Genomic DNA, 25,243 nt, shown 5'->3' with positions numbered 1-25,243 from the left:
TTTTACGTGGTTCGGCTTTTAAAGCCTACGTCCACGGGAGTGAGGAAAAAAATTTCACTATCAAGTTGAAAAGAACATACAAGTGGGGATTAACATCAAAAAGGTATCTCCAAAAACCCCGACCCAACAAAACCTTAGACTCTCTCCGTTTGCACATAATTCCACCCACTGATTTCCTACTTTGTATGCTGACCGACAATTGCCCTGGGTGAAGTGAAACTTGACTAACATTCGCACCATCACCTGCACAAAACAAAACACGAACCAATAAGGGAAGCACTCGGTAAAAACGTTTCGAAACTTGTTATCAATCTTCTGTCAAAAAGTACCTTGGATAAATTGCTGCTGGTTTTGAAGGAACTAGCACTGGACAAACTGGCAGAGCTAGGGTGTAAAACTCAAGGGAAATCCTCGAAATCCACCACCATCGGTTCTCCTAGTCTTCTTCTTTATCACCGGATACGGTTCAACTGAGAAAATGGTTCTGGGTTCGCTTTTGGAGCAGGTTTAGCCACTTCTGGAACCCCAAAAACATTCCAGAATCTCAGTGTCTCATCCCCTGCAGCTGATGCCACTGTGCAACCGTCCGGGCTTTGAGCCATGTAAAGAACTCTAGATGTATGACCAGTTAGCTCTGCCATCTTCACCATTGATGGATATTTCCAAAGAACTAATTGATTCTGAGTGAATCCATGAGAGCTCAGAAGCTCCCTCTCATTCTTGTTCCACAGCAAAGCACACACCTGAGAGCCGGTATCCACCGAATTCAAGCATGCACCTGTATGTGTGTTCCAAAACTTAATGGTTCTATCTCCTCCACCTCCACCAGTGGCCAGCAAATTGCTCTGGAAAGGGCACCAGGCAAGGGCTTTGACTGCAGAAGTATGATCCTCCAACCTGTATAGCCATTGTGTTGGTGAATTTGATGATGCCATGGACCTGTCCCATATGTGAACAAGATTATCATTGCCTCCACTAGCTAGTTGTTGTCCAGAAGCTGACCATTTGAGACCGCAAACCTCTTGCTGGTGTCCTCTGTAGGTTTCAACAACATGGGATCTAATTCTTACATCATTGTTAACTATCTGACCATCAATTCCTCCTGTTGTAAGAATGTGATTATTCCATGCCAGTGAACCCACTCTTGACCTGTGACACCCTCTCAGAGTACGCAGCTGCAGGAACAAGGTAAGGAACTATGTCAGAATAAATGACGGAAGAATGAAACAGAAGAAGCTGCAAAAACTTCAGAGATGCGTATAACAACAAACCTGTCGGTTGGAAGCAGAATCCCATAACTGTACTTCAGAGTTGTTCAAGCCAATGGCAATATGCCTACCATCAGGAGCCCAACTAACACTTGTTACTGGGCCATTTTCATCATCAACAGTAACAAGTTCTGAGGTAGAACTATCTGAAGCATCCCACAAATACACAGTGTTTCCAAGTGCTATTGCTAGAACATTGCTGCTGCCCCAATCCAATAAATTCAGGTAGAAGTCGTCCACAAGGTCAGGAGCATCCAATGTTCTCTCAGAACTCTGAAGAATCAATTATAGTCACAACATTTAAGTGTCTGTGGAACCAATATTCAATGTCTGAACTAATCAAATGCACATGGCATGCTATGCTTACCTGTGGGATGTGTCTTCGTGGCTTTGCAGATTTGGTAGGGTGAACAGAAGAAGTTGAGTGCTCTGAAGGGAAGAGCTCAACAGGTGTTGGTGGCTTGTTCTTGAAAGCCAAGATTCGGGTCCTATTCATGTTCAAGGTTTCAGCCAGCTGCTTCCTGTAGGCCTCCCTGGCAGGTGAGCACACTGTCTGGTTCTCTTTGACCTTCCTCCCTTCGGTCAGCATGTAATGTGCATAGTCAAAGTCCATTGCTGAACGGTTTGGTATAAACCTGTCCATCTGCCAGTACCAAGAAAGCATTCAATTTGAATGTCATTAGAAAATCTAATTTTTTCAAGCTATTAATGAAAAGCTGTCTTCTAGAATCAAGTTTGAGACAAGAAACCCATGATTTAATTACTAGTATCATTTTGTCAAATTGATAAACCATAAATCAAGAACAAATAAAACCCAGTTTTGCAATCAATTAAATTAATTTAAATTTGGCCATTCAAAAAAATAAATTAATTAAATTTGGAATGAGTATTTACATTTTCTTTAGAATTCCTTCTCTGCAGAAGTTGTTCCTGAAGTGGGCATCTAGATTGCCCCTTCAAATTTGAAAAAGAATTCAAAGATCCTGCATCCATAATGTTAAATACCCAGAAACACAAACAAATATAATACAGAGAGAAGAAAAACAATAAACAAACAAAAAGACCCTGCAAGAAAGCGTTAAGTCAAATCGAAAATATTATAATATACCAACCTAGAACCTGCAAAATTCAAATCATAACAATACAAAAAAAAAATTAACAAAATAAAATCAAATAGAAAAACGTTAGAAACAGAAAATTAGTGCGAGAGAAAGAAGCCTTGTTAGAGAGCGAGAGCTGATTGAAGACGATTGGGCGAATCGATGCGTTTATATAGCGATGCCAATGAGTGGTAGAAAAGCAGAGTTCATTTCCCTTGGGATTTAGAGAATTTTATTTTTTTGTTGAAGGGAATATCTAGGTTTATGGAAAGCGGCAACGGCTACTTTTTGGCAAAGAGCCGTTATAAATCAGGTTGACGAAAATATCCCCAGGGTTTCCTTTTGGTTGTGCAAGTGCATCTCGTGTTCGCTTGTAAATTCATAAGCCGGTTATAAGTTGGTGGGCGGCGTTCGTGCTGCCACGTGGGCTTGCCCGATCGGCATGTGTAACACTAACAAATTAGGTGGTCCTATACAGAATTTATTTGATTTTATTTTTCCATGTAAATTTTGGTTGCAAATATAAATGTTAGTTTATATTTATAAATAGTGGAAAAGCAATGATATATCGTAATCAAAAGAATGAAAAAATAATTCATTGCGTTCACTTTAATATTTATGAAATAAATTATGTAATCATTCTAAATATCTCACTCAATTACAAACTTTTATATTAATTGACATTCAATGATAATTTTTGTATATTCTTCTTTAGAGATTAGAAAGAAAGAAGCTTTAGAAAGCCATTGTGCAAATAAAACTTTGAATATATAAGTATAATAAAATGGTAATGAAGAACTTGGTATGTCGTTTGAAAAATAGGTATAGGTCATAAATAGTGCAGATATTGAAAGGGTGATGCTGACGCCCAAAAAGTACCAAGTATAAGGAACAATTCTTGTTCCCAGAACATCTTTCTCAAATAGAGGCTTTAAGTTTAATAGAAATGTTGGTCAAATAAAAAGAAGTTCAAGCCCTTCAACCACAAAATAGGAAGCGTTGATTCAACCCTGTTTCCCTTCTAAGCAGCTTGGCAGAAAGAGCATGTAATTACTTGAGATGAATGTATATAAATTTGGGTCAGATGCAGGTAGTATCAGCTATTTTGCTCATTTAACCATCTTCATGCTGAAATCCCAGAGTTTCTTTGCCAACTCAACATTCCTGCCCTGTGCACTCGCTTGGCCTATGTTACTGTCCTCGAAATATTCACCAGTTTTACCTTTTACTTGTGGATGCAATGCCACATAGCATGTTGTGGCTGCTCCCTACAATCAGATAAGAGGACATATCAGAAAAACTGGAACTGTGTTCTCATGTAAAAGAAATAGGTTTTCATATTTAAGTGCATTTCCCCACAATTAGATTAACAAATTATGCAACAAATCAGGGGTAATCATATATATATATATATATATATATATATATAAAGGATATACATAACATTTTATGATAGTGAGAATGAAATAGCTTAGTACTCTGATATATTGACCCAACAAAAGATAACTGGAAATATAATGGCAAGCAAAGCTTCGCCACAAAAGCATTATAATCTTATTTTCAGTTTGTACAACTAGCATAGGTGGAGATTACCTCAAATTCTACATTCAATTTATTGCAGGACATAGTTGTTAAATAGAGATACATATCGTATATTAAAATTTTATTTTTAGTATCGAGTATTATATCGTAAGATACAAAAAAAAATTTAAAATTAATTATAAATAAATTTATACATGTAAAATAAAAAATTAAAAAATATTATATTTTTAATAGAATTGAAGATTATAGGACATAAATTAAAAAGATAATTATATTTTTAATTTAAACTTTCAACATATTTCTCAATAATATAAATTTTTAAATAAAATATATATTTTTCCATATTAATTTATTAGCTAAAAATTAAAAAAAATTTATCATGTTAAAATTAAAAGGAAATTAGATTTTTTTACTTTTTTTTTGTTTAAAACCTAAATATTAAAACTCATAAAATATAATTTTTCATGTTTTAACTCAAAAAATTAATAATAAAATTTTTTTTAATAATTAATTAAATTTAAACTTATAAAAAGTGTATTAACTATATCATATGATACATTTCATATTATAAAATACGTATAACGTATCATACGATAATAATAACTATACAACAGGAAAGTTGATCAAATATTTTGAAAGCATACAAATGCTTGACTGAAACCTGCATTGCTACAATTATTTGCTGATGAATGTGACTGGCAATGCAATGTGAAAAGAGCTTACCTGCTGGACTTTTTTAAGTGCAACCCTACCGAAGATATTAATAATGCCTGCATCAAGCCCCCAAAAAATTGTGAGATGCATGCTGCACACTACACAACCATGTCAATAACGTGAAATTCCTTTCAACTAACAAATTCCCTACAATGAGATTATTCTAATGGGGAGGAGATCATAAAATCAAACACTAAAAAATACCATCAACAATGCCCTTATGCCGGAAAAGATTGGTGACAATTGCTCCTGGATGAAGTGAATTTGCAGTTATATCCACTCCATCTTCCTGCTCAATCAAATGAACATCATTATGCAGAATTCGCTTAGCAAGAACTCATTATCATACCGAGCATGAAGAAGACTGCCAGCAGATAACATGGTTTATAACAATATACAAACATCTCAACATAATATTGATCTGTTTCAAAAGGAAGCTCAACTATACAAGGAAAGCCGAAGAATAATGACAAAGAAAAGGGCCTCAAATTCAACAACTTAGGTTTGGCCTACTGGTTGTTACTCCTGCAATAGACAGCCAAGGTCCAAGTTCAACTTCCTGACCTCGTCCAAATGTACCAAATAGAAAGGGGCTCAGAATTCAGGTGTCCACAAGACAAATATCTGATAAACCACTTTGAATCAAATAGAGCCCGGCACTAGAAGGTTACCACATTTAGTTCCAAAGGTTTGCCCTTTCAAATTGGACTTTGAAAAAGGAAAGAGATCGCAAGTAGACGTGGTGGATAAAAGTTCATGACAGGCAGACTTGCTAAATCACAAGTCAAGATATGAAATTGACAAAATTTTTGCAATTAAAGAACTGGAGGTCATAATAAATTTGCATTGATTAAGAAGTGTCCACTCACCAGCAACACTAGCAATTTTACCAATGATAAAACTTCCCATCCAATGCCATGGAAAAGAAGATCACATACCTTTAGGCGTCTAGCTAATTCATTAGCATGTAGAACATTAGCAAGCTTTGATTGGCCATATGCGGCAAAACTGCTGTACCTGTATATTAGCAAATCGAAACAGATGATGAAAACTAAATTATTCTGCCGAATGGAACAACTGCTTCATCTTGCAAATAGTTGTGCACAGTTACAGTAATAGGCATCCAAATCAAAGATAACAGCAAAGTGACAGTATCTTAGAATTGGCATAAACACATTTCACGTTTAAGATGCCTTAATGTCAAACGAGTAACTGCTAACCGACTTTGATATTGGGTGTCATTATAAGAAGCATTAAATAATTGTTATCTAAAGCAATAGTTAGCATGTCAAAGTGTTGAAAATTCCTGGCAACTTGTCATTACAGAAAAAAACAATGTTGCCAACAAGAAGTTTAAGAGACAATTAGCAACAACTTACTCCAGAACAAACATGTATCGTTCTAAAGAAGACATATGAAAGTTCGTTTTTCCTCTGGATTGCTAATTATTGAAGAGTCGTAAGAGCATAACTAAATGCAATCAAAGAGGGTGTATGGTGTTACCCTGATTTATCATTAATCTTGTCAAAACGAATTCCTTCCTTATATGTGTAATGGTGAGCGACTGATGAGACATTTATAATTCTTCCTTCTCTTTTACTTGCACGTGCAGTTTTCTTCATAGTGTCCAGCAAGAGATTTGTCAAAAGAAAATGACCTGTGGAGAGCATTCAAAAGTTTAGGAGACTGCTCTGCTGATGGATCTGAGAAACAGCAAAATATGCCCTAGTTCTCTGTTTCTTTTTTTTTTTACCCCTCTTTCCATAACCAAACTCTACACAACAGGAAAAGCAGATAGCAATTGGCGTGGTAGCAGACAAGCTATGTAGATTTAGAGTTTTGACAGCATTGTTGAGATGGCAAAAACCATCTTGATCCCCAGATGTTCTGATTTCACAATCACTATGAAGATGGGCTGCTTCCCCAAAACTTAAGGAGCAATAAATACAATCAGAGAACACCCAATTTCCATTATACAGTTGTCTGTTGATGCTTCAAAATGTGACCAAAAAAATGGAGATTGTAATTGTTGTTTTAAATGAATGCCATTCAGATCAATTTTATGTTAACATACCTATGTGGTTAGTTGCAAACTGTAGTTCTATGTTATCCTTTGAAAGCATGAAAGGAGTTGCCATAATTCCTGCATTATTACTGAAAACAAAGAAAGACAAAATTAATCCCTTGTTGTGTGACTGCCTTGTGCTTAGCACGCCTGAAAAGATACTATGTCAGGAAATTGTATAATCATGTGTAAATGGGTTAGCAGACAGAAGTTGGAGATTGGCAATGCAAATAACACACTCATGCTCAGAGAAATGACTATTATACTTGAACCACTCTGGCTGGAAAATGATGATTTAAAAGGCTTCCCACTATTGTAGTTTGCTTACATAAGGAGATTTAGTGGACGACCCGAGGAGCTGAAATCTGATGCAAATTTCTTCACAGATGCCATTGAACTCAGGTCCAATTCCATCGCATCAACCTTAGCTGTTGGAATTTCCTTGACAATTGCTTCTTTGACATCTTTACCAGCTGCCATATTTCTGACTCCCATAATTACATGAACACCACGCAGTGCAAGAACACGTGTAGTTTCAGTGCCAATACCACTGGATGCTCCTATAATCATGTTGACCGTGAAAGAGAAAATATGCTAGTTAAAAGACATAGAAAACGACTTAGTTGCAACGTGTACACAGTTGAGTACCTCCCAATTCAATGCCAAGAGCAACAAATCATGGAACATGCCCAACAAACCAAAGCATTGTTTCGATCTTCAAATCTAAATGGCAAGGGTTTCATATATGCTTACGTACCCAACCAAGATTACAAAAAGAAGTAGCACTCAATTAGGCTGTTCCCAAAGTTTGAGAAATGTAGACCCAAAAATCCTTCTGGTACATCCCTAATACATTGATGTGCTGTCATGACAGTAATATTTTCAAATGCTAGACAAACAAACATATTAACGAGGATCAAATTATTGTCTTTATACGTTCTTTCATTATTTATATCCGTACTCTGTAGATGCCAGTGAACTTAGCTGGTAAAATCTCTGGGCAGCATGGCAAAGACAGGCATTGGATGTCACTTTCAATCGAGATTGCAGGGTTTGAAAATGGGAAGGGGATATTTTCAAAGCGGAAGGCACAGCCAACACCAAATTCATCTGACAGATGTCCCTAATGGCGATTTCCCCCAGTGTAGTTATTGGACCACACTACATGACATCATTGACTAATAACATACTGACGTAGAATAATAAGAAAAGAGGAATATTTTCCATTTGTTTATTGCTAATAAAATCAATGCCCCCCCAACTCGATCCGTTTCAGTGTTCATGTAGGAATCCGAAAGGAAGCCCAAAGACAAAGACACAAACCAATACAAAATAGGCTGTGGCTAACAAAAATCATATTAGTTTTCTACGTCTCCTTGTTCTCTATCAACATCAAATATGCAAACGACCAAAATGCCAAAAGCTTCCAAGGAAGATGAATCAGAATTCAATCAATATCATCCGAGAACCTACAGGAAATCACCGAATGGAGACATACAATATCCCACGTTACAAGTCTTAATTCACATACTGCATTGAAGATGGAGATATGACATAATACACGAACAAGTACATGTCAAAAAATTCATATGAGATCTCATTGCGTACAAAATTCAAGAAAAAACAAACCAACCCAGATATAGAAAGACCTGTAACAATGGCAGTGAGACCAGTGCCATCAATTCCTTGTGTAACTTCCTCTGCAGTGGACGATGATGAGAAACCAGATGGCCCTTTTCTGCTAAACAGCCACATGTTTCAAAAGACACTGCAGTGTAGCACACTCCCTTTGTCTGTCTACGATAATGGAACGTTCACAAATTCCAAGAAATCCCCAGAAGAGTAGTAACGTTTCTAAAGACAGAGATTTCAAGTACAAAACAGCAAAGAGTAAAAGTTATTGTGGGTTACGGTTTTTAGACAGTGAGACATGAAGTCTTTGTTTTGCCACGGAAGCAGTTCCTTTATCTTCGGACCCTACAAGTAGCTTTCCAAATTCATCATAAACGGCTGCGTTTTAGCTGAACATCATCCCGCTGATATTTATTACTCCATTGTGTTTTTTGATTTGTCATATGAGTAGATGGATTTTGGTTTGGCTATATTTTGTAGGAAAGGAATCCGTTTCAATTAATGACTCTAAATTCCAAACAGGACAAACAGAGCTAACCACCGAAAAATGGCGACGGTCATTGTTAAGTTCCAACATTAATTGGATTATTAACTATTGTTAATTACTCCATTATCTGCTAATGAATTTGATAAAAATGTTAATGAGCCAAATGCTCCGATACTCCTGTTAATGTCAACTTAAACTTTTCTCTTCTTGATTGTAATATTAATTTAAAAAATTTTTAAATAAGAAAATAGAGAGGAAGAGGCTAAAGAGGTGCCCAAGTTTAGTTAACCCATGCAATAGACATGATAGGGTTTTTTACATAAAAAATACGACACATAAAGTGTTTTTCACTTGTTATTGATTTTTTTTATCAATTAAGTTGAGTTCAAATGATCATAAGTTGGTCGTGGAAAGGTTCAAATCAGGAGAGAAACATGCATTATGCATTACGATGGGTAAAAAGAAATACAAATATATTTTTAATTAGTTCCATACCCAACTTATCTATTGGCACCCTTGAGCCTGGCAAAATTGCCAAAGTCAGCAAAAACAAAAAAGTTTCGTGGGTGTTTTTATTAAAAGAAAAACTTTGATGGACTTGCTTGTGTTCTTCACGGTACAAAAAAGCCCAAAGACCAAAGCCCAAATCTAAAAGCCTTTCCCCAGCTGAGCCTGAGAGAGCTGAGACCGAGGAGTCCAAAAGTCGCAAAGTCTACCCGCCCATGCCAACTTCCATCCAAACCGTAACGACCACCACGTGCGGTGGAGATAAAGTCACGTGCACGACTCAACAGCCCACCAAATTCGTAGTACCAACAACAACGAAAGACAGAAAACAGAAACAGTGGAACTCCTTTTTTTTTTTTTTTTGTTTTCCAAAAACCCTCGCAACTGTTCTTCCCTTGTCTTTGTCTTTGTCTCCCCCTTTTGGCTTCCATATCTTTCTCTCTTCTCTTCAAGGTACACTGTTTGCCTCTCTCCCTCTTTCAACTTGCATTAATTTCTTTATTTTTGAACTTAAATTCCCCAATTAATTAAGGTAGCTAATTTTGATTAAAAATATTTCCCAGGCTTAACAAATTCCGTAGCTTTTAGTCAAATTTGAGAACTTGTTGATCAATGTTTTTACTTTAGGCTCAGCTGTGGTTAAGTCCTTGGTAGATTAGGAATTGGGGTTCTGAATGTCAGTTCTGAAACTATGTTTTGTTTTAGACAACATTTCAAGATATTAGAAAGAAGAAAATTGTTCGTTTTCTGTCTCAAGTGCAGATGACGTACATGTCAAATTGCCAATCTAACTATGCAACGGATTCCGGAAATATGAAGACGAATCCCTTTTGTTTCGACTTCTAGCAGTTTCTGGAGGCCTAAACCACTCAATCAATTATTCAAGTTTTCAACTTTGGGTCATCTCTTAAGTATATGCTGACATTGGGTTTTATTTGAGAAAATTCAGGCATAGTGTCTGGTGGTGCATTGTCCGTATCTTTATGCTTTTCCTCTAGTAAGACACGAAGATCTGTGGAAGCTTCAGTCAATAAGAATGCTGTTGCCCATTCTATTAGGATTTCATGGTGTGTCAGATTGGGAAGCATTGATGAAGAGTTTGTATCCACCTAACAAAGTTAGCCGTTTGAATAAGACAAAGCCATCCTTTTCTGTATTGTCTCCTTCTTTCTGAATCTGGAGGTGCAAACATCTGGAATTGCACAAGTTTTTCAACAACTAATTTGTGGAATCATCATCAGATGTCAGACGGTGTTATGGCTGTGGTCAAACCGGAGGTTTGTTTTATGGTTGCTTTTGGATCTTTTAACCCATTATGCTATTTCCCCACTGCTTATAAACGGATTAAAGAGATGCCAGTTAGCTTACCTGTTAGCTATGAACAGTTTTTGTCCACTTCAACTGTTCATTACTCGTTAGGGTCCATTCTTATTATATATGTATTTATGTAGTTTTATATATGAATTTATGTATTTTGTTGCAATTACCATCTATATCATCTCCATTCTTACTTGCTTTTTGTCGTGGTTCTTGTGCTTAAGATGAAGTCCTACATTTGGCTACAAACTACTGATGGTTCAATCCAGCAAGTGGAAGAGGAGGTTGCCATGTTTTGCCCCATGATATGCAGAGAAATTCTTCAAACAGGCATGGGTTCTTCCAAAAACTATGCTATATCACTTCCACAGCGGGTGAATCCTGCTATTTTGGGCTTAATACTTGATTATTGTCGCTTTCATCAAGTACCAGGTCACTCTAATAAGGTTTGATATGTGTTTTTATGTTTTCCAGTGGTTTCTCTTGACTTTCGTATAAAAGTTCTGTCCTGCATTTGTTATGGATTTATACTCTTGTGGTTAACCAGAATATAAGCAGTCTGAGCTGTTGTGGACTTTATTTGATTTTTTTCCCTTTTTATGTGTAGGAGCGCAAAACTTTTGATGAGAAGTTTGTTAGAATGGATACAAAAAGATTGTGTGAATTGACATCTGCAGCCGACAGCCTGCAATTGAAGCCTTTAGTTGACCTAACAAGCCGTGCACTTGCTCGAATAATTGAAGGAAAAACTCCGGAGGAGATACGGGAAACATTCCATTTACCTGATGACCTCACAGAGGTGTGTGTGGCTAGCAAGAAGTAAAAAATTTGTTGAATCATTGGTCTGTATTTGTTGTTTATGATGTAGATTTGGTCATCCCAGGAGGAAAAGTTGGAACCCCTCAGAAATATTACTGATGATCCACGTATCCGGCTTTTAAACCGATTGTATGCCAGAAAAAGGAAGGAATTAAAAGAGAGAGAGAAACTGAAGGTGGTTACTTTTGCTAAGTTTTATTGATGCTAAAGTACACTTGGTTGCCCTTTTTTGAGTTTGTTGACGTATGCAATTTCAGATTGCTTATAAAAAATATTTTCTACAACTCTTTACTGTTGAAACATTTGAACCTGCACATACATAGTTGCCAGAGCAAATGAATATTTTTGTATGTTTCAGAATGTTGAAGTTGAGGAGGAGCGTGTGGATGAACGCTCAGTAGATGATCTCTTGTCTTTTATAAATGGAGGAGATCAAGGTATACTTTATAATTGTTCTCCTGCATCCTTTTGAACCTGGCATAGAATTCTAACATAATTGCCATCTATCTAAATGTTCATTGATTTTCAGTTTCCTTAGGCTTAGAAGCCATAGCTGATAAATTATGTAATGTTGCTTGCCTTTAAGATCACCTTGATGTTATGGGTGCGGGCCTGTGAATGTCAGTTTGTGCTCTTTGAGCTTTCTTTCTGTTCCAGAAATGATATATCTTGAAGTTATGGTAATGATAGATGCTTCATTAACTGCATTGATCTTTGTAATACTTCATGTTCCAAGCAGTGCATGCACATGCTGCAATACACTCTCTTTGTACAAAATTAACTATCTATTCTGCTTTTCAGACTCAAAGGGAGTTAGGACTACCAAGAATAAAAAGAAAAATAGGAGAAGAAAAGAGCAACTAAAGCACTCTTCAGATAGTGTTGATGTAAACTATAATAAGGTTGGCACTCTCCCTTCCTTCCCCTCTGTGTGGGCTCATGTGAACATTCATGTGTTTGTGCATATGAAACATGCATGTGTTCATGCATTCAAGGCCTGCACTTGCGCTCACCTGTGGGCTGTAATCATAATCTCAATAAACACACATTTACTGTCTTAACTTTTGTTTTATTCTCAAGAGAGAAACATGATGGTTTCTTCTTTGCTGATTTCTGCTCTCTCTCTCTCTCTCTCTCTCTCTCTCTCTCTCTCTTCCTTTTAAAAATAAATATATGTTTGAATTAGGAGTTGGATGCTGCTCCTGCTGCTTGCAATCAAGGCAACATTGATAATATTTTGGTGCCTACTCGTAGTAAAACTTCAAAGTTGCAAGATTCTTCAGCTGTCATTTTTTCACCTAAGATGGAGTTTGATGATGCTGATATTGACGATGATATTGATCCTGCAATGAAGGAGGAACTTGACAGGTTTGTTGGATGTTTGTCTTGCTTTTAGATTTTATTGAACCTGAAGTAGGTGGTGCACTCATTTGTTTCTTCAAGAGTATATACTAATTTTTTTGTGGATGAAGAGTGAGGTTTATTGCTGAGCTTTAGGTTGAATATTGCAGCTTGTTCAGACAACGTCAGCATCCTCTGTGTAGGCTTTTATATCTGCATTCAGATCCATTTATTAATTTATTTATGTGTTGATTTGTTTAATTATACCTTCTAGGGAAGTGGAGGACTTTGCTAGGAGGTTGAATTCTGATTGGCCAGAAAGGATGCAAGAAATTTTATCATTAGGCCATGAAAGACGACTTGTACCGATGTCAATAAACGGCGAAGGTCCCATGAGTAGATTTTCAAGTAAGCTACATTCTAAAGTTTCTTAATATTCATTTGTTTGGGCATTCTTCAACTCTAGGCTCAACACTCAATTAAAAGGGACTTCTCAAATTGGTAGTTGGTGTGGGGTTAGGCACCAGTATCTGAAATACTAACTTTTAACTACTGGGTATGACAAAGGGATCCTGGAGCTGAACTCAATCCATCTTTGGATGTCTGATATGCTCATCATATTTGCTAAGACCTATTTTTGCCTGTTCGATGAGTGTTAAAATGCTAGGAATTTTCACTATTAAAATGCATCATTACTCTTGACACAAACACTTTGGCAGAGGGAGTGGCTTAGAATGCCAGCTTACCTGTTTAATGCACAAGTTATACAATTTCAATATGTATAAACAGGTTTGGGCAGGAGATACTAAACAGAGGTAAACTTTCTGTTTTCCAGAATGGACAGCTGCTTAAGTGGTCTAAAGATGATCCTAGCAACCAATTCGCTGCTGTAAGATTCTCAGCTTCGTGCTCGGTTTGATCTGCATGTGAGTGTATTTATTTGTTTTGCCATTGCCAATATGTATCTTTGTTCATAGCATGTATGTTGGATATTGTCCTTCCCGTTCTTCTTATTCAATTTCTGAAAAAAGAAAAAGACCGTCTCCAATTTTGAGAATCTGTTCATTATGTTCTGATGAGTCAGCCCCTTGCTTGTAGCTTTCACCCATTGTTATTGGCATATTACGTACCACTGCAAAATAATACATTGTCAATACCACAATGTCCCTCTTCCTTCTGGTGGATAGTATTTTGTTCATAGCATGGAGCTCTTTGGTATTGTTTCTGCAGGCCCCTCTTTGGAGGTTTAATGCTGTAATGTGCTCTGTGATGAAACAGTTCAGGAATTGAACATCCAAGGTGTAGGATTTGGAACTTTGTAATTTAGTTATTTGAACTTCTAATCAAGCAGTAATAGAATTTCAGCTGTACAGCCAGCCTGAATGCTGTGAGGAAGCAAGATTAAGCTTTATGTGATGTAATTTTCTTGGCGTCAAAGTCCAATATATATCTTTGCTTAGTGATTTAAAGTACTGGTGCAATCGTAGCTTTGCCTATTCATTATCATCCTGGGAAGTGTTACAAGTTTATTCAGCGGGACTCGACTCTTCTTTTTATTGTTTGACTTAATTCTCTTCGATGTGGACTATGCGGCCGATCAACTTGACAAAACACAGGACTCTGCAAAGTGGTAACACGATGTATAGAGTCTGACACCTGCCCAGTGCTGGAAAGTTAAAAAGGAGAAGTGTTATAAGTTTTGAATGAAAGCCCCGGTGGACCACGGTCGTAACTATAACGGTCCTAAAAGTAATGGAAATTCTTTGTAGGTAAGTTTCGACTGGCACAAAAAGCGTAATGATCTAGTCACTATCTCGGAGAGAGATTCGGTGTAATAGACATGTTTATGAAGATGCGTACTACCAACTTACATACTGAAAAACCCTATGAAACTTCATTGTTCCTTGGGATTGGCTTTGGGCTTCTCCTCCGTAGCTTGGGTGGAAGGCGAAGAAGGCTTCCTTCCGAGGTGTCCGAACATCTGCTACGTCCGCCCACGCTTTTTTATTTTAAGTATAGGACAAATTGATGGAAAAGATTGACCCTTTCGGTGACTTTCGCGGTCAACTTCACTAAATAGACTTGAATCTGAATTACAATTCAGATCAAATTTTACCACTTTTCGTGCCATATGCGCTTAGACTTGTCTTTTTCTTCCTTTTTCTCCCCGGGTCAATATTGTTCTCAAAAATCTTCGTTTCCATGTAAAACCGAACTCTGAAAATTGTTAACCAACTTTTCCTTAAGTGATCTGACAATGAACAGAAGTTTATCCATTAAAATTTTCCTGTTCAAAGGAAGATCTCTCTTCTCCATTCTCAACAGGAATGCATCAACAAAGCTTCCCTTCCATATAAATCGTCGTGGCATGAACTCATTTCTGCTGTTCGCCAACCCTACCCTAAACCCTGCATTGGTGGGCAGGGGCTGGCCTCCCACTCTTTTAAGCAGCACTTATTTGCTTAGCTGAGTTGGGTGGATCGTGCAATAAGCCTCTCTCGACCCTCCCTTTCTCATACGTCTTTATCAAAGTCTCGCCTACGAGATCCGGTCCATCATCTATGACAGATACCCTTTCCCCCATAGAAAGGGGGAACCCTGTTTAATTATATAATTAAAACATATATTTATTGTTCATAAAGGTTGCACATAACACATAAAAGGGTACCAACCCTAGCACATTCTGATAAGTCACGGAACTAGAACTCACTTAATATGAATTAGAAGTAGACAACTATTAAATTATTAAATACTCGGTTTTTACAGAATAAGCTTTTGTATGAAAATTTAACAGAACTGCTGTTATTGACATACCCGTGAGCGCAGTCAAACTCAGAGCTGTGGCTCTGTTTTGGTGTGATCTTCTCCATTCATTAGCGTTTACCACTTCTCCTCGGAGACATTCCTTGATTTGATAGTGGCTAGTTCCTTACCTTATGGCTTACCTGAGCTGCTTTTAGCATGTTAGTACAGTAGTTGGTCTCTTAAGAAGGTCTTGTCTGTAGTATCACTGCAATGGGTAAATAGATAGTTTTGTTTTCTTGGATGGGCTGACGGAGCACTTTCAACAACGACGGGTCCTCTTCCTCCTAGCCAGATGCATTGCAATGCAATTTGATTATAGTAGCTAGTAAAAAGGTGTTCGCGCTGTTCCAATTTAGGGAGTAGGTGCTCGCCCTTGGTTGGGAAAGAGCTCCTTCCGTCCTTTATTCATTTCAAAGGAAGGCTCCATAGCGATTACATATGTATACATCGAATGCGCCGCGCCGTCTTCTTATTGTATATTGGAAGGGGAAGGAAAGTGTTTGTGAGAAAGAACCCCTTTTGTTGCACGAATGCATGTATCTTATCGTAAAGTAAAAATCACTGAATAACATAAAGCAGTGCTTGATGCAAGTTCCTTCTTGAGTGAGCTTTACTAGATGTTCTAGATTTAAGTTTCGAAAATGCTCCTGAAAAAGGAAGGGGGGAAGCCATAATCCTGACACCAGATTTTGTAATCAAAGACGGTCACTATATGATCAACTGCAAAAGTACTGATCATAACTTGAACTGTTTGGGTTTTGTCTTGGTCCGATCTAATAGTAGTGTTAAAAGCCTGACTTTATTTTTATTTTTTTGGGAAAATCTTTCGATTGAATGGCGAATTACGGAATTAGTATATCTACCAATCTGCCTGCCATTGATCTGTAAATCTAAGGTACTAATTCATCTAAACCCATTCCACAATTTAAGCAAGAAGCAGTTGGTAAAAACACAGAATGAAGAAAACAAATATTGTGAGAAACCTTAATCATGAGACCAAATTTATACAAACTAAAACCACGTTAACGTAGTCGGAAGGGAAGAAAGGGAAACCTTATGTGCTAAGCTAAGAGTAAAGTGGGGAAACTGGAAAGGGAAAAAAAAAAAACCGTAAGATCTGTTCAATCTTTTACCTTAGATTGAGTGTAATACATCTTAAAAGCTTTGGGTAGATAAACAGGCAACAAGAACCCAAAGAGATTGAAGCACCAAAACGCCATATTAGCCACAGCAAGGACTCTTCCAACGTAGAGTCTCCTAGCAGATCCTGCATATTCGTTGTCCATCTTTGAAAACTCAGTCCTTAGCCAGTCTACAAGGGTGAAAATCCTCCTCGAATTGTAAAACACCGGAACAAAAACGCGAACTGGAATTGAAAACCTGGCCGAGAAGGCCACTCCTTCCATGAAAACTTGACTAGCCAGAAGAAAAACATGCGGTGCTGCTGCCTTTATCCCTGCTTTATCACCCTCAAGAACCCCTTCAAAGATATAAGCTACGGGGAGATAGAGCCCAACAATAGCACCGACGGTTACATACAAGCGAAGAATCTTGTTACTTGGATCAAATACCAAAGAATCTTTTGGAGGAATTTTCCGAGGGAAGGCAACTTTTAAAAGCAAGTACATGTAGATGACAGAAAAGAACACAAAAGCGATGTCTCCAGGGCTCACCATGGCGCTTGCAGCGGTGATGATCATAACAGCAAGACAATTGAGTTGTCGAAGGGTAAGAAACCGGGTCCTCGATGGATGGGCGGGGCTTGGGACCGGTTTGAAAGGATCTGAGCGGGAGCTTTCATGGCCTTGTACTTCTTCATTTGGCAGGCTAATGTCATTGCAGGTTGGACCAACCCCTCCTGACATCCTCTATTTGTTTCTGAGTTTTGCTGGTTTTCTCACTTGTGAACAAAAAAAAATTGAACTGGCTATTTCTAGCGACCAAGGCAAAAGAAAAGGTTAAAATTTCCAGTCCAGAATAGAACGAGAGAAATTTAAGGTGGAAATTTGCTAAGAGAAATGGGGAAAGAAGAGAAAAGTAGATGCCTAGGGGTAAGTCAAAGGGGAAATCTCAATTCCGTATTGGCCAGAGGGAGGGAGATAGGATTGGGCTTAAGGTGATGAGGGTGGAGACGTGGCAGTTGGAGAGGAGTTTAAGGTGGAGAGATAGAGTAAAGAGGGGTTTGTGTCTGGTATATATATTCTGGTTTGATGGTGATACTCAATAGTCAAATGTGGGAGCCACGTTCCTCGCCTATGGATTTGGGTTTGTGTTCGTACTTTGTATAATGTACTATGCTTAACAGCCGTGGCAGGTGTCGTGCTGCATGGCAAGTTGGAGGGCAAACATACCACGCACCCAGTCGTTTACCAGGGATTGACAAGGCCAATTTTATTTAATAGCCTTTTTTATTTAACCTAACGGATTAATACTTAAAAAACAACAATTGTGTATGAGAATCATAATCAATAAATTTTATGTTTTGAAAAAATAATTAAATGTTTTGCAGCAAAACCCAAAGAAAAAACGAGAAATGTGATTTGATTAATTCAAAAGAATTATCCTCAATCTAATATTCAAGACTACAAACTGTGACTTATTTACGATTAAATAAAATTATTAATAATTAGCAAAACCAAATGAAAAATACATATAAAATATTATTATTTTATACATAACAACAGAGGTTCTCAGATCTATAAGAGAACTTAAGATATTTGGCACGTGCTTATTTATTGTTTGATATATATATATTCATTCTTTATCAAGACAATTGTTAAATTATACTTTATTTTGCTTCTAAACTAATAAAGGTTTCAATTACATGATTTGCACTCTTCCGCTGCAATGCAAATTATTTATTTGTTATTTGTTTTGTTCTTGATTTTGTTCATTCTTACTCAGAGGCTATCTGTCAGGCCCAAAACTTGCCGTTGGCGCATTACGCGGGCGAATTGTAGCAGTGGAAGGAAGGGCGGGGAGGGGGAGAGAGAAAAGAAAAACGAAAATTAAGGAGAGAATATAGAAAATGAAATAAAAAAATCTAAATTACAAATTCTCTTCCAAATGGACATGTTGCACGTATATTATTTTACCATGTTACAACTGTTAATAATACTAACGTCAATCATCAAATTCTGTGACTATTTTTTTTTTCACATAAGCAAATCTTGAAATTTATCATTCTAAATTGAATAAATAATAAGATTGATCCTCAAATAGATAAAAGTTTAATTCTAATTTGCGCAATTAGCCGGGAAAAAAAATCATTCTAAAATGTCTTAACAGGACAGCAGTAGAAGAAAAAAAAAGATGAACTTCCACTTTGACCCCAAAAAAAAAAAGACCTTTGCAATAGCTAAAACCCCAATTTATTACTGCAAAAATTTAGACAATTAAGCCAAAAAAAATTTGAACAGAAAAATCATAAGACTAGTCAAACTGCTATACCACCTTAAGAAAAAAGGACGGAATTATAAAACATTTTCCGGCAAAACCTTTCTTCAATTTTTCGACAGAAGACCACTGGTAAAACTGGAACCTCTGGCTAACAATATAATGATGATTCGCTAAACTGTGCAATCTCAACAATAAATATTCCCATATATCTCCTCGTCTTAGATGGCAGATCTTTGTTTAGGAATGTACCTTATCTTTGCACCCTTTTCAGGCTTCGTTCTGAACTTGCCTTTGGCAGCCCCGCCAGTAGAAGCCTCAAAAGGCCCCGCCCTAACCATCCACTTCTCTGATGAATCAATTTCTACCACTGAACACCCAGGAAGCTCAAGGTTCGGGGAGAGAACCAATGTCAAATGTTCGCCTGCAAAAGCCTCCTTCCACCCTACAGAGCAGATCAGAGTGTTTATGGACACATGTTAATTAAGTAAAATGGACCTATAGCAATACATTTAATACATTTATATCGAACACCCTAACTTACTTCCGGCAAGAAAGACCTTGGCAGCATGGCTGTCAAACTGCAAGCTTCCTGGTTGCAAACTTTCCTCAAGTGTCGAAGTATTCATGCTTACTACACCATTGCTACTGTCTGTTACCCATGACCTTAGACAGCTTTCATTAGAGGATGTCTGGTCTCCATCCTTTTCAGCAATCACTTCCACTTCAAATTCTCTAATGCCGTTTTGGACTTGCAGTGAACTTTTGCTTTCATGTCGGCTCACTGGCCTCCAAAACTTAATGGTTGATCGGTTTGTAACACCCTGAACAGGATCAAGTTTGCTGGATTTCTCGTGAACATTGTTCTTCTTTGGTATTTGATACTCTGCCAGGCACCTGTCATGGGCTTCAGTGAGATTATTTCCCTCATGATGGCTACAATTTCCAAGTGTGACTGATATAGAGCCAATTAAAACCTCATGGTTTTTATTTTGATCCAGTTGATTTGCTGCTTGTTTCTCTGCTCTACTTTTCAAACTCTCCCCATCATTTACTGCTTTAGGCTTTCGGCTCCACATTTTATTACCATTACCCATTGCAGCAACCCTTTCCCTGTTTGTTCCATGTTTATTTATGCCTCCAAACTTAAATCCAATAGAATTCTGACTGGCATGAAGACCAGTAGGCACCCCTCGCTGTGATTTAGGTGGAGTCTTCCATCTAGCAACAACTATATGCCGATGCCCACCTGCTTGCTCCATTCGTCTTTCAATATTCTGACTAGTTCCGGGATCACAATATCCATTGCTAAACCCCATCTGCATTTTGTAATCTACATCCTCCTGAGGGTTGGAAAAATAAATGCGTTCCATAGATAAGAGAACCTGATCTGTCAATGTGACTGGATTTTGTCTATCAAAATCACAAGCAGCTAAAGAGCTGGATGTTTCAGCAGGAATGTTAACCCCCAATGAATCATCCATGTCCTGCTTAACTACTTCCATCTCCCCATGTCTTTGGTCCTTTGCTTTCTGTTCCTTCTGCCTAAGCTTTTTCTGCTTCCTCCTCTCAAGAAGCTCAACTTGCCTACAATGGAGTAATAGGGAATAAATCAGCTAGTAAAAGTTTCTTTAATTTTGCCTTATATAAGATGTTGAAGAACTGTTTCTAAAGAACCCATGCAAGACATTAATCAACAAAACTAAACTAGGAGTTAGGCCCACCTGTTACCACTATCAAACCCTATCACATGATGAGGTTGAATCCAGGAACTAAAAGATCAGAACTAGCATAAAAAATGCTAACATTTTTCTTGTGCAATGCATGTTTCTGTAAAGATTTTGATTGTTGACATGGAAAAATGGTTCTGCAAATTTAATTTTTACATAAAGCACTTTTCAGCCTTTAAATTATAACAATTCATTTCTTTTCAAGAGATACAAAATATTATATACTAGCATCTTCTTCTTTCCCTAATTTTTCTTTTGAATCAGTTGGGGAGGAAGCATTTTCTGCATTACATCTTTTGGGAGCAAATTAGTAATTCTGGAAGAGGAGAAATCAAGATTCTTTTCTGATCTTTTTCCTCCTAGACATAATAACTCAAAGACAATTTATAGATAATTACTTTCCCTTATGCTAGTCTGATGAGTTTTGACACCATGAGATGAACTTTTTTAGAGAAAAAGTGGAAGGATAGGATTTGAAAATGGTCCAGCCTTTTTGCACAAGTTAAATATGACAATTTTAAAAATGACTTTGTTAGACATGGAAAAGTAGTGATATGCACCTCTTCTGCGCAGCTTCTTCCTCCTCCACTAGCAACTTCTGGCACCTCAAAGCTTCAGCATCCTTGTCTGCAAGCCATGCCTTAACCTGAACATAAAAAGAAAAAAAAAAAAAAGACTATTTAATCATGAAATCATAAGGGTAAAAAATGCAAAGTTGACAAATTCATGTGCAGACCTATCCCACTATCCTACTGCTTGTCCCAATGGCTAGGGATTTAGCATAATACTTGCCATCAAAATTATTTCACAAGTGTGTGCATGAAAATTTTATGTAAACCAACCCTAGAAAGAACAGAAAAGAAAACAGGTACCAATTTCTGTTCCACCAAGAAGCTTGTACTAGAAACCAAGTTTTTGGTTTCAAGACCAATCTTTCCTGCTTCCCCATCAAAAATGTATTTTTGCATTGACACGGCTGCACCACAAAGGAAAGTCTTTTCACTTGCATCATCAAGGATACTAAATAATTCCTGTGAAGATATCGGAAACCTTGAAGGTCTAGTTTGAACAATATCCTGCAAAAAATTATAACATATGACATTCATAGGATAAGAATGTATTAGCGTGCTTTAGATCTATAACGGAACATTTAATGAACAGAAAATATGTCCCTTACCAGAAGGGCAGAACCTGCCCTCAAGCAAACTTGTGGCAAAGCAGAAAACCCTGGTCTCTTTACAAGTGTTGTCAATGATTTTATAACTGAAGGACCCGGAACTTCCTAAAAGGAATAGTTAGCGAGGAGGCAATTATTTAGGAGGGAGACAACAACAAACATAAACAATAATCTACACAATATGTGCATGTTTGTCCAAGTGAGAAATAACCATTTGGATACAAGATAAAGCTACAAAACTAGAAAGTTATATATCAACAATGTGTAAAGCAGATCTGGATGTCACTTGAATCGAATACAAAAGTAACTGTTAAATGACATAACAAGGATTAAGCAGGTGAGCAAAAAAATTACCTCCAATGACACGTCCTTGAATGATATGACTTCCTTCGCCTCATCCTCTGACAGCTGTAAATAATATAAATGAAAATGACAAGAGAAAGACCATAACCTACAACGAATAAGCAAGACAGGAAAAAGGGCGGTGGGTGGGGGGGGGGGAGAGGGGAGAGAGAGATTAATACCTTGTCCCAAAATGCTGCTAATAGACCCCTATTTTTAGCAGAATCCTACAATATGTAAAAGAACATCTTTTAGAGAAATCCTAAGAGATTTAAAGCAACATTAAAAGTAACCAAAAAGAGCATCCTGGTCACAAGAAAAGGCAAATCTCAAATTGCCAAGAGGCAATGATCTTAAAAAAGCATCACAAGAAAAAAGAAATTGCAGGAGAAACTCTCAAAAAATATCAACATAAGAGTGATCATGCTCCCAAGACAGCAAGAAACCTTATCAAGTTTTTTCAACCTATGGTGCACACGAATATGCCTTCGATAGTTAATGGGTGAACAAAATTCTCGCGAACACTTATCACACTTTTGCATCTGCACCTTCAGAGGAGTGAGCAAAGGCCAGCCTGGGAGATCTGTCAGACATACAGGCAAGAAAATCAAGTTATAATATAGCATTGAATATAGTATTCCTGAACAACAATCTGAACCATCAAATGATTTTGAAGTACCTTGTTGATCTAAGGCATGGAGCAATTGAATCCATTGGACTGGAGTGTCCCCAGGCTTTGACAGGGAAAGGAAGGGTTCTTTTCCAATAGCTTGTCTGATGAAAGTGTCCAAAGAATCATTTGGCTCCTCTGATTTCATTAAATCTGCAGCACTGGCAGCCTTGAGTTTTCCAACTGACATTTATGCACACAATCAGAGCACAACCACTAACTTAGAGACGCCACTGCAACTAAAAGGGGGGAAAAAGAAGAAATTAAGATCCTGAAAACAGCTTGCATTACATGACTTACTCATTACTGAATTGCACTACTAGACAATGATGCAGGGAAGAATGCTACTCCGCACAATCTAATTAATAACCAGAAAATGACATAGAAAGAATTATAATTAAATAACCAGATAATAGTTACCACTCATTATCCAAAAATGCAGATATTATTCCGCATATAGGTCATTTTACTGAATCTGGAACACTGAACAATGTCTTAAAATAATGCCACCTTCCAACCCAACCCCCCAACACCCCCTTCCCCTCCCTACCCCCACCCCCCCCCCCCCCCCCCTACGCCCAAAATCCTGCTGGAAAAGGAGAAGTGTCTAAATATCATCATTCCATTATGTGCCTCTACTCTTCAAAATACAAGTTAAAATGTGTCATCTATCATTATCTCACTCCAAAAATACTCAAAGGCATATATGTCCTATGTCTCAAATGTGGTTAACCTAGAGCCATATGCAATAACTTCACAGCCGTGCTTCTTATTTCTGGAATGACAACCAAATGCAAAGATCAAACGTAGAAATATCCTGAGTAAACTAATTCAAACAGAGATTGTAAATACTTTAGAGAGCAAGTTGTAATTTGTGTGGACTTCTCTGATTGTAACATCCATGTCCAAATCTGAAACCAAGCACCACTAACCATCAAAAAAGAGAGCAGAAAACTTATACCACAAATGCCAGCAAGCAAAATTTCTACAACTAAAATACCAACCACTTAGAACAATAATTCGATAATGGAACCGACTAAACATCCTATAGCAGTTTATTTCACTGTAGAACAACTAAATAGTTAACCTACATATTAACATTAAAATCCATAGGCCGGTAGCAGACATGTAAATTTTAGTTACAAAAAAAGATAAAAAGATTGACCAGATCAAAACTCAATAACAATGATAATAAAAGATTGCAGAAGAACAGAGTCCTCTTAACGTTATTTATACAAACAAAAAAATTAGCTTTTCGAACCTTCATTTTCCATTAGCAGCAAAAATAAACGTATTTCCAAAACTTCATTTTACTGAGCCAAAATATAACCATTGAACTTAGTTTTGGCCATTTTTCATTCTTCACAGAACGTCAAATTCAAATTCCGACTTTCTAGTTCCAGTTCTTTAACAAGTTCGACATAGAGCAACAATTAAAATCCATATAAAAAATAATAAATAAATAAAACGAATTAAACAAAAATAGTTGTTAGGGCACCGAGTCACGTGATCTGCGATCAAGGCATGTTATTGAATGTAAAAAAATAAAAAAAATATATATGAGAAAGAGTAAGTGAAATGATCGGTTAACGTACCAGTGAATGAGTGAGTGAGAGAGAGAGAGATCGGTTTAAGGTGAGACAGAATCTTTAGCGATCGCAAGGATTTAGAGTCGAGGAGGAGGGGGATTGCGGAGTGTTTGGCGGGAGGCAAAATCCCCGAGAAAAAGCGAGGTAGTGATCTGCCGAGAAAATTGTTGCGGAAGAAAACGAGAGGCTCGATGGAGCGAATGTAAGAGAAAAAAATATATAAATTATAAAGGCGAAACCGGAACCCTCTCCAGCAGGAAAATTACAACAAAAAAAAGGAAACAGAAAACAAAATGAACACGTACGTGATTTTGACGTGGAAGATTTTTGTCGCAACGCGATGTTGAGGGGCGTGCATGGCACGCTTGACAAATGGCCCACGGCCAATTGTAAATGCCCAAGCCGAATTCTTTTTCCCTTCTCGAACGGAAGGCCCAAAATCTACACTCTGACTATTGGGCTTTGCAGTCTTCTCGTACAAATAAGCAATATTCCTTGAATTCATCCAAAAAATTTCCCCTCAGCGACCGACTTAACCTCTTTTAAGCCCCGTTTAACGATCCGGTTAATTTTGAAAGGCAACCGTGGCTTGACTGCGGTGAGAAACTCCCCACTAAATCGCGTCATTGTGCCAAACGAGATTTTAATATTGTATGATTCTGTATCTATATATAAGTTTTCATTTTAATATTTCTATAATAAAGGTTCTTAGTATCATGAATTAATTAGCTACATATCTGAA

The 25,243-nt window shown here is 37.3% G+C and overlaps 5 protein-coding genes across 12 annotated transcripts; 1 reads left to right on the top strand and 4 right to left on the bottom strand.

Annotated features, from left to right (window-relative positions):
* LOC18605594 (cell division cycle 20.2, cofactor of APC complex-like) lies at positions 1–2,562 on the bottom strand. Its single transcript, XM_007038682.3, has 5 exons — positions 2,163–2,562; positions 1,636–1,911; positions 1,272–1,541; positions 330–1,175; positions 1–243 (listed from the first exon to the last, which is right to left on the bottom strand). Exons 1-4 carry the CDS (start codon positions 2,259–2,261, stop codon positions 453–455), a joined length of 1,368 nt encoding a protein of 455 aa, XP_007038744.2. The 5' UTR covers positions 2,262–2,562; the 3' UTR covers positions 1–243; positions 330–452.
* A 682-nt stretch (positions 2,563–3,244) lies between these two features.
* On the bottom strand, positions 3,245–8,605 carry LOC18605593 (short-chain dehydrogenase TIC 32, chloroplastic-like). Its single transcript, XM_018117530.2, has 8 exons — positions 8,339–8,605; positions 7,018–7,249; positions 6,699–6,778; positions 6,128–6,281; positions 5,563–5,641; positions 4,829–4,913; positions 4,634–4,680; positions 3,245–3,636 (listed from the first exon to the last, which is right to left on the bottom strand). Exons 1-8 carry the CDS (start codon positions 8,442–8,444, stop codon positions 3,478–3,480), a joined length of 942 nt encoding a protein of 313 aa, XP_017973019.2. The 5' UTR covers positions 8,445–8,605; the 3' UTR covers positions 3,245–3,477.
* Positions 8,606–9,605: 1,000 nt separating this feature from the next.
* Positions 9,606–14,261, top strand: LOC18605592 (SKP1-like protein 21). 6 transcript variants are annotated; one of them, XR_016025168.1, is made up of 11 exons: positions 9,606–9,768; positions 10,265–10,592; positions 10,857–11,078; positions 11,240–11,431; positions 11,516–11,626; positions 11,810–11,888; positions 12,253–12,353; positions 12,638–12,991; positions 13,067–13,200; positions 13,628–13,681; positions 14,023–14,261. XR_016025168.1 is itself a non-coding variant. In XM_088804297.1 (10 exons), the coding sequence occupies exons 2-10, from the start codon at positions 10,557–10,559 to the stop codon at positions 13,642–13,644; spliced, it is 1,074 nt and encodes a 357-aa protein (XP_088660423.1). In that variant the 5' UTR covers positions 9,606–9,768; positions 10,265–10,556; the 3' UTR covers positions 13,645–13,849. The 6 variants fall into 6 exon arrangements, 1 of the variants encoding a protein (XP_088660423.1); XR_016025167.1 differs by lacking the exon at positions 14,023–14,261 and having other exon boundaries at positions 12,638–12,819; positions 12,963–12,991; positions 13,628–13,849; XR_016025170.1 differs by lacking the exon at positions 14,023–14,261 and having other exon boundaries at positions 12,638–12,819; positions 12,924–12,991; positions 13,628–13,849.
* Positions 14,262–16,554: 2,293 nt separating this feature from the next.
* LOC18605591 (uncharacterized) lies at positions 16,555–17,739 on the bottom strand. Its single transcript, XM_018117557.2, has one exon. It carries the CDS (start codon positions 17,460–17,462, stop codon positions 16,719–16,721), a length of 744 nt encoding a protein of 247 aa, XP_017973046.2. The 5' UTR covers positions 17,463–17,739; the 3' UTR covers positions 16,555–16,718.
* A 1,065-nt stretch (positions 17,740–18,804) lies between these two features.
* LOC18605590 (C2H2-like zinc finger protein) lies at positions 18,805–24,649 on the bottom strand. 3 transcript variants are annotated; one of them, XM_018117424.2, is made up of 11 exons: positions 24,508–24,649; positions 23,765–23,823; positions 22,922–23,151; positions 22,689–22,825; positions 22,425–22,469; positions 22,255–22,308; positions 21,901–22,005; positions 21,596–21,799; positions 21,284–21,369; positions 19,538–20,580; positions 18,805–19,438 (listed from the first exon to the last, which is right to left on the bottom strand). In XM_018117424.2, the coding sequence occupies exons 3-11, from the start codon at positions 23,100–23,102 to the stop codon at positions 19,215–19,217; spliced, it is 2,079 nt and encodes a 692-aa protein (XP_017972913.2). In that variant the 5' UTR covers positions 23,103–23,151; positions 23,765–23,823; positions 24,508–24,649; the 3' UTR covers positions 18,805–19,214. The 3 variants fall into 3 exon arrangements, with proteins under 3 accessions (XP_017972913.2, XP_017972912.2, XP_088661097.1); XM_018117423.2 differs by lacking the exon at positions 23,765–23,823; XM_088804971.1 differs by lacking the exon at positions 23,765–23,823 and having other exon boundaries at positions 22,922–23,095; positions 24,508–24,639.
* Positions 24,650–25,243: the final 594 nt, after the last annotated feature.

The sequence above is a fragment of the Theobroma cacao genome, chromosome 3, assembly GCF_053813885.1.
Source record: "Theobroma cacao isolate CCN51 chromosome 3, ASM5381388v1, whole genome shotgun sequence".
NCBI classification, from domain to species: Eukaryota; Viridiplantae; Streptophyta; class Magnoliopsida; order Malvales; family Malvaceae; genus Theobroma; species Theobroma cacao.
This window is presented reverse-complemented; position numbering and strand designations above follow the sequence as displayed.